The 9461-nt window shown below is 43.5% G+C and overlaps 1 protein-coding gene across 1 annotated transcript in view; it reads right to left on the reverse strand.

Moving 5' to 3' along the window:
• Positions 1-3411: 3411 nt before the first annotated feature.
• Positions 3412-9461, reverse strand: part of LOC310861486 (kin of IRRE-like protein 3) — a 269242-nt gene continuing 263192 nt past the window's right edge. The window contains exon 16 of the mRNA XM_083768947.1: positions 3412-4727. Coding sequence (XP_083625073.1) covers positions 4188-4727 — 540 coding nt within the window. The 3' untranslated portion in view covers positions 3412-4187. The remainder of the gene's footprint in view (positions 4728-9461) is intronic.

Genomic DNA, 9461 nt, shown 5'->3' on the forward strand with positions numbered 1-9461 from the left:
GAAAAAGCAAATATCATAGGCGAATAAAATCCTGAAGTCTGGAGGGGAAAGTGCTTTCCAAAATGTTTTCAGGAGTCATGGCCTTTGTATGGATTTAATTTACAAGAACGTGGGCAACATCTGCCATACCAACTCTGCATTAGTGAGAGCGGAGGCTCTTGTTAAGTTATTATGGCAATAATTAGATCTTTTAGTTGATGTTTTTTCTATAAGGCACATGGATTCATGCACCGTCAACGATGCAGAGAATATGCAGAAAGAAATCAACCAGGAGCGCTGCTGGTATCCCTCAAACCACCTTTGCTCATGAAAGGGAACAGTATTCAGAGAACTACAGCTTTTGAGAAGTTCGCTCTGCAGATCCGTGCCCTGGTGGGCATACTACAGACCCTCGGCCCCAAGGGGGAGATCGAACTAAGCTGCGGGTCACATGTGGCAAGGCTCCTGGGGAAACTACCTACTGAGCTACGTGCAGCATTCCGCAGACAGATGTTTCACAAACCTGGGAACATCTACACCCTCCTTGAGTTCTCCCAGTGGCTCCAGTATGAAGCCTGGTGCCAAGGCAATGAGGAGCAGCCTAATGACAAGAAGGAGAAGCCTGTCTCCCACAAGCAGGCACAACGGAAGGAGCCTTTTGCCCATCCTAGGACAGCGACCATCCTCCACAGCGCTGAGAACCCCTCGCAAGCCAATCCTGCTCCATCTGCCAAATCCTTTACCGGAGAGAAAGGCAAGAAGAACAAGCCTAAACCGTTCTGCCCTTACTGCGACGGTACAGATCACTTCCTCAGTCAGTGCGATACCTTTAAGTCCTTCACAATGGAGCAGATCGCCAAATGGCTGAAGGATAACAAGCGATGCCATAGATGTGGTTGAGCACATTCTCCTGAGCAGTGCAACCTGAAGAAGCCATGTAACATCTGTCAGGAGAAGCACCTTCAGATTCTGCACAACGTGAATGCGAAGGATAACCCGGTCAGAGCCGTCCAGACGTCCTTGTATCTGGGCAGGCCAGCCGACTGCAGCCGTGTCTTCCTGAAGGTCATCAGGGTCCAGCTACATTCTGAGAATCGCACCGCTATGATACTGACCATGGTACTGACACTGATATGTTACTTGTTGTGTGGGTGTGGGTTCGTTTCCCATCAGTGCAATTGTAATTCACACTGTATATGGGCTCAACATCCGGGGAGTTCTGTGGACCTCTATTATGGACCCCCAACTGACTGTTGAGTGTGACGATGGATCAGGCCTCTTTACGGAGCCTCCACAGAGCATACATTATATATTGTATTATCTGACAACATTGTTATACCATATTATATTATCTTACACCATTACATTACATTTTATTGCTATTGTTTGTATTTGCCTGTCTCTCCTTTCTATTTCTCTCCCCGACACTGTAGAGGCAGATGGCTGACCACCCTAGAGTCGGGTTCTGCTTAACGTTTCTTCCTAAGGGGGAGTCTTTCGTGCACTGTCGCAATATTGCTTGCTCTGGGTGGGATCTCATGGTCGTTACTGACGATGATACAGACCATGATACTAGCATGATACTGACCATGATTCTGACATGATACTGACCATGCTAGTAACATGATACGGTCCATGATACTGACCATGGTACCATGATACTGACCATGATGGTGATCTTGCTTATGGTACCAGGTGGCCACATTGCATGCTTGTAGATCGGCTATTTCCCCCATTTTATATCATCTATAATATGATATACATAGGGACACCAGGTTGAACGTGGTTAAGCAGAAGAAGCTAAGCAATGTTTGACACAGAGCCTCTGTGAGTGTAAGGATGTCTGTGATCAGTGATCACACCTACAGATCTAAATCCCAGACACAGACCATCTGTGTCTGACAAAGATCGTCTGTAGAGGCGCAACGGCCTCATTATGGCTCACGTTACACATTGAGCTGGCTTTGTGAACAAAAGCAGAAAAGTCACTGGTCTACTAGAGAAGTATAGACAGCTGCAGCGTTGAGAAGTTTAAATGGCACATTCTGCACAAAAGCTTGGTTCATTTCACCTTTTTTTTTTTACTTGAACAAATCAATCAAATAAAGTTGGTGGAATCAACTTGTATCGAGGTAAACTGCAGATTTCTTTAATCAAGACATGGTGTTTGTTGGCACACATTTCATTATGTACAATAATGTACATTCACAACAAAAATCCCCAAATGTATGGTAGGATTGTCAAACACAACAGCGATGAGATTCATTTTTATTATACAATAAGGTGAGCCAAATACAGTTGTAAGTGCTTAGTTATGACAGTACATCAACCCATGCTATTCAGTTAAATTCAGTTTTACAACATGAGTAGCCGTATTGTACCCATTTGTGCTTTCATCGTAGAGTTTGATTCCTCATTGCAAACTTCCAGTATCATTACAGGTGACATAATGGGGGATATACTCTTATTTGCACCGTGTATTGATTGCCTATTTGATTGTTCCTGTTTTTGTACCACGAGTTTATAGTTTACTTGTCAGACAACTGACACGTTGAAACAGCCCAATGAACCTCCTAATCACATCAGATAGGCCTAGGAGTACACATTGATATGGGGACTAGGTTGGTGGAGGGTGTGTAGAGCCCAGGATCACATTAGATGATTGACACAGGGGTGAAAAATGAGTTACAAAATCGTGGGATAAAAAAATATATATAAAAAAAGAAAAGATAGGCCTATCTTCATTTTGTTGAGCAGCACTGACTTAGTGTCATTAAGGCAGGCTTTTGCTCATTGATCCTTATTCTTAGGTCGGTAGTCCAATTGTTAAGACTTCAAAACATAATGGTGTTTGTGAAACGTCACGGTAAGATATGGAATTATCGGTTCGGGAAAACGTCGATGTCGCTGTATGTTCACCCCTTGTCATTCAGTAGTCAAATCACAGTACACAAAATGCTGGGTTTACAGTGTAAACAGTGTAAACCAGTGTAAACAACACAATATCAGCTAAGTATAGAAATGACAAACTGCTCTGGCAGCTGGAGAATGGTTGCCACAGAGACAGTGTACGCACACACGCGCACACACACACGTGTGCGCACGGACACACACGCCCGCTGCGAGTGTCTCACATTAAATGGGAAAGGTACAGAGATCCCACCCTCACTGTATACAATCAAACATTTAGAAAGAAAATCCCTTCATTGGGGAAGACTGAAAACAATGCCGCGAGGAAGGAGATGCGTGGGGGAGTGTACAAAAGCGTCAGCATGTTGACCTTGCATGTGTAAACACACAACAAAAGATACACATCCACGGTTTCATGCATTCATCATCTGTGATCTGCGAGTTCATACACCACAGAGCACAATTTGTATACAGTCCCCCCCCCCCCCCCAAAAAAAAAGTCAATAGCCTTCAAAAGAAGAAAACAAAGTACAGCACACTTTATAAATGGGATCACAACAACGTCAAATCCAGCTCCGGTTAGAGGCTGCCAGGGTGTGTTCAGCACAAAATCTTCCAGGTACCTTGTGACATCCAACAGTCGCTGCGGTGCCAACTCCCATCCCTTTCCCTTTCCCCACCTCAAAGGGATCATCAGTCATCTCGCAATCGTTTCATGGGTACACAAATGGTTGCTGTCAGTTGTTCCGCAATACCCGTTGTGCTCAAAATGTTAACAGGGCAGCCGAGCACACCCTTCGATTCCTCAAACCTAAAATAAAAAAAAGCTATGTTAAGAAGTTTTATATTCACATGTCCATAACTTTGCACCTCGGAAATGCACGTCAGCACGTGTCAAGGCAGACTGCGAATGGAAACAAAATGGTCGACAGCATCCAATTCACCGATGTTTTAGGCTGTGTGAGTCGATAAAGCAGACAAATGATTGTCATGATTTTTTTTCTTCTTTTTTTCACTGTGGCAATCATGAGAATGGTGTTGCATTTAGCTTCCATTTGTTTCGTCAGGACTCATTGTGTCGTTCTCCCAAACCTGCCCCCCAAAAAACAGGTCGCAAAAAAGGTTCCCATCAACAACCCCTTGCTGAAAGAACAACCAGTGGAACTGAACACTATACGGGGAAAAATAATGCATCTCGAGTTTTGGGTTTCTATGAAAACGTCCACTCGAATTCCCCGACCGGTGGTGTCCCGTGGCTCTGCTTATTCCGATCTCTCGGCCCCGCACCGCGCGCTATACTAGACGTGGGTCTGCATGCGCTTCTGCAGCGGCCGGGTGAGGTCCTCGTTTTGCGAGGACGACTGCGAGTAGTGGGAGGAGGACGAGGCGGCCGAGGCCTTGCTGCTGTCCTTGCTGTCGAACTGCACGTAGCCGTCCTGCTTGCTGTAGCTGCCGGCGCTGCTGCTGTTGTCGCCGCACGGCATGGCGTCGATGAAGGAGCTCGAGTCGCTCAGCGAGCCGCGCTGGTGGAAGTCGCGCTCGCACAGCTCGATGGAGCTGCTGCCCGTGCCCAGCACGAAGCGCTGGCCGTAGTCGTACAGGCGGTTGGGGCCGGCGCCCAGCGTGTTGTAGATGTTGGTGAAGGACATGCCGGTGGGCACGCGCACATGCTTGCCGATGGTCATGGTGCCGCTGCAGGGGGCGGGGCTTCGGACTAGGTCGGGCGGCGGCTGCTGCTGCTGCTGGCTGGCCGCCAGCGACGACATGGTCGGCGTGCCAGCGTGGTGGTGGTGGTGCTCGTTGAAGGTGTTGACGCTGTAGTAGCCATTCGTGGGGTCCTGAAACACAGGGTTGTTTTGGGTTTTTTTTTAACAGCACAATTTTGATTTAGTTGTAGTCTTTTGACAAGAAAATCAAATTTTTGTCATCTGAAATGTTTTAGTTCTAGTCGACATTGAATTGAATTTGTAAACTAAAATGCATTTTGGCGGTCCTTAATGGTAGTGTAATGCCTGCATGCTGAAAATAGCCAATCTACAATTAAGATCTGCTATTTTCAGAGCACAACCAAACAATACTTGTCTTTTAGTTCTACTGGATCTCTTCTCCGCTCCCTAACTTCTCCCTCTTAGTTTTACTCATTGTGGCATAATTTTTATTTCGTTTTCCTCAGCGAAAAAAAGTAGTCGACAGTTTTCATCATAGTTTTAGTCGACAAAATCAACACTGCTGTAACGCGAAGCCCAAGACATAAAAGCAAATGCAAATGTCAGCGATATTAAAAGAAGTAGCGCGGATGCAGATCGTTGCTGATGACGAGGAGTTGCCCTCAAGAGCTGTTTGTTGTGCTTTGGCAGGAAATAATTACACATTTAGTAATTACAAAATATGTTTTATACAAAGTGTAACAGACACAAACACCGGTGCCCTGAAGACATGAAAATGTAAAACAGAAAACTGTGGCTTTCTCATCTATTTGTACAGTTGTTTTCTCCCTTGAAGGTCAAAACCAAAGCTGTTCATTAAAATGGAATGATTAACATAGAAACAAAAAGATAACATAAAATGTTTGTTTTTTTCTTGTTTTTCTTTAGCTGATTTGGCAATGTAAACGTTTGTTTTCTCATGCCAATAAAGCTCTTTTGAATTTGATTGAATTTCAATGTATAGTTTCTCTGTTTATTAAATGCATCCAACATCCATGATCTACAATTCTACACTCTACAGGTTCATGTCATTTTGTGCATTTTATTCTCTTTATTTTCTTCGTTAGATCCTTTAGATATTTACCAGCATTTTATATCATAGCTAAAACTCCAGAAGCAAATAGCACAAATCGTCTGTAGTCATAATGTCTTTCCTTGTCAAAATGTTATACCTCCCAATTTAGTTGTGCAAAACATTAAGGAAAGTTATTACTTATTTATGGGTTAGAGAGCCTGCGATGGCAACCTTTCCATCTGGTTAATAATAAGGCTTCCATTAGCTCCGAAGCCATATGCAGGAAATTAGACCCGCTTTGAGGAGCACGTACGCCTCCAGTTCTGTGCATAGGGAACAAACAATCTGCCCGGAAAACATCCAATCACCAGTCCTTGATTCAACACCCATGTTTTTCTTTTAACTTTAATGCTGGCTTCTTAAGTATAATAAACAGTGATTAGTGGGAGTGTTGTCTATTCATAGCTAACAATGGCAGCCACACATAAATGGCTTCCTCATCAGAGGCTGAAAGCTGCCCACTTCCACATCAGATATTCCTTCTCTCTTTGACTGGATGAATCGTCCACAGTGTCTGAAGATGTAATTGGCTCTCATAATTGCAACTCTTTATCATTCCTCGAGGAAAACTTAAAAATATATATATAAAAAAAATAAAACAAGGTAAATCAACAATACAGCAAAAAGCTAAACTGAATGTATGATTTACTTTCTCGCGGTTTGATCATTCCACTTCAATGCTGCCATTTAATGCCTTGAATGGCTGAAATGCCATTCTGTTTGTGTCACTATAGTTTACTAAATGCATGTCAAATTTGCAGGTAAACAGTCACATTAAGATTTCTGAAACTTGCCCTAAACTGTGGAATGTAAAAATAAAAATAAAATCAATGAAAAGTATCATCGCAACACTGCATAATGCAAAATTCTACAGCACAGTCCTTTGAATACAAATGTTGTTAAACCAACAACAAAAAACCTGCATGTTGTGCAGTGTTTTGGAGAGTGCGCCAGAAAAGTGTTGTAAACCACTTGAATCTAAACGGCAACGCAAAATGTGGCGTGAGCTAAACAACTTATTCTGCCATTCATAATACATCCATGAGAAGGAGAATGATTGGCATTAGTCCAAGTGAGAATGTGAGGCATTCAGACTCCTCTTGGGTTGAGATGTAATGCATTTAAGTAACCTTGTGACCTAGCTGAGTGCATCGATAACATTCAGAGGAATATTTTGCCTGTGGGTCTATAAAGGTCCGTTGGCCATAAATTGTGGCCTGTGATGATTATAAGACACACAAGTCAGAGATTCTAATTGGTCTCATAGCTACATTCAGTGGTGTATAAAGGAAGTAGGCAAATATTGCAATTTTACTCCCCTACAATTATTTTAAAACTTTTGTTTAATACTACTGTACTTTTAGTTCTTCCACTATCTCAGAGGCAAATAATGTACTTTTACTCCACTACATTTATTTGAAAACTTTAGTTACTAGTTACTTTGTAGATTTTGATTATTATTACAAAACATACCGTAACCACTTCAGCCCTGTATACATTCTTATTTATCTTATTAGAGACATCTATCTGCTATTTTCAAAATATTTTTATACCTTTAAAAACTTGCATAATGCATAATAAGTACTTTTACTTTTGGTAATCAAGTACATTTTGATGCCAAAATACTTTTGTACTTGCAGTATTGATACTTTTACTTACTGTAAGTAAAACATTTGAAGACATTTTCTACCACTGTGGGCTTTAAACTCTAGCCCACATCACTCAGAATAGAGTGACAGTGGTATGTTTTTGTAAATATTGAGCTCGTTCTTGGCGACAACATAGTAAACCAACACCAGGATGGATAGAAAGAACGTCGGGCCCAAATACATTACATGACAAGGAAAATGTCGTGAACAAACACGGCTGTGCTTAGATACTTTGTTGAACGTTATGTCTCTGCGCCCGTGCGCCATATGGCCATTCTACGTCTTTTTGTAAACTCGTCAATCTGGGTGACTTGATGCTGTCTCCATGCTGGAAAGCTGAAAATCTAATTCCGTTTTGTGGCTCATTCCCTCGACGTGACCTGCTGTGGTCACGTCGAGCAAGTCTGCACCATTGTGAGGTCAGTTTTAAAAAAGAACGTATACAAGCACACCACATAGTCGCTCAATGTAAACAAACCAGACAAGCCAACGAGTATGGCGGCCGTTACCACGTGACACATTATGTTGACGAGATTTTGGTACGCTCTATAGCAGGGGTACTCAACTGGCGGACCGCGGTCCGCGACCGGACCGCGGACCACCTCTTTGTGGACCACCCAAAAAAAAGTTTTTTTTTAAGTTAATATTATAAATAACATCAGATGGTACATTTCTCATGTGAAATTGCTGCAAAGGCCCCCAAAATGTCCCCCAAGGGCCCCCAAAATTCTGGTGCGCGCTATGCGTGCGCGCAGTGTGGCCTGCCAGGGCGTATAACTCCCGGCCTGATTTGGAGTTCCACTCCGGGCCTGCACTCTGCACCCCATTATTGGTTGGGTGGAAGGCGATCTGATTTGTATAAGCTTGGCTTGACCATACTAAACGGGCATAGAGCCCCGCTCTCTGATGGATGCCGCGCATGGGACCGGACCTCGGTCTTATTCAAAAAAATATTTGTGGACCTTCATCATTTCTAGTTGAGGACCCCTGCTCTATAGGCTATATAGGCGTGGCAGCTCCAGCATGAAATGGCTACTCTTTTCTCCCGGATGACAAAGACAACAGATGTATTGTGTGTGTGTGTGTGTGTGTGATTGGGTGGGTGGGTGGGGGGGATAATAATAAAAATGGACAGCTTGTTGATTAGGAAAATAGAAAATAAAAACCGGAGAGTGACAAGAACGACATAAGCAAACAGGTGGTCCACAACCGCACGGACAACAACAACAGTGGGAATGCAGAATAGAATGTGTGAAAACAACTCATCAGCCGGGGTCACGCTTGGGTTGAGCCAGTCTGCTATAGCTAATAAACTGAGGCCTGAATGTATCTCTGTGACAATATGCAGACGTGACTCCCCGTGTAGCTGGCTCCCACTTTCCTCTCCAGCTGTGTGGAATACATGGTCTGAATAAATCACCACAACGAAGGCCTGAGCTGATGATTTAAGCCACCTTTAAATCATCATCACACTCCTGCTACGGAGCTGATAGAGAAGCATAGACATGAATAATTGTAATGGCTCTTTCTCCCAACTAATTCCATTGTAATTACTGTCAAAAGGACATTAATGGGGAGAAACAGCCATTTGTTTCGTTCTTTTTTCATCAATCCAATGCGCAGGTCTCACACTGCAGCCCAAAGAAAGACAATCAGAGATTTTGTCAGGTCTCACTTGAATATTTTTATGTGACACTGACCCCATTACTGATGATTCTTAATATAAATTTGAGGTTAATAATACTCAAGGGCTTGTGCGACATTATTTTACCATTACACGTGATAATAAAGCAGCCCTAAATAACATTGATTATTTAGGGCTGCATGTTTCAATTTCCCGCATAAAGCAAGCATGCATGCGCCTGGGAAGGAATTATGCGTGTTGTCTCGTGAAACATAAATTATCGCTCCGATAGTACATTTCCAACATGGATGTGTCTATGGTCCTCGGAGAGGTGCTGTGATGTGAGCGAAGCATGGCTGTACTGTCAGCGAGCTCTGTTAGTCTTACAGTATGTGTGACGGTCCCACAAGGCCATGGCGTTCCTGCACCCTCCCTCCCATACCTTCCTCTCCCTCCCTCCCTCCCTCCCCTCTCCCTCCCCTTCCTCTCCCTCCCTTCGTCTCCTACCTTCTCTTTCT

The sequence above is a fragment of the Protomyctophum parallelum genome (genome assembly GCF_964188405.1).
Source record: "Protomyctophum parallelum genome assembly, chromosome: 1".
Lineage (NCBI taxonomy): Eukaryota > Metazoa > Chordata > Actinopteri > Myctophiformes > Myctophidae > Protomyctophum > Protomyctophum parallelum.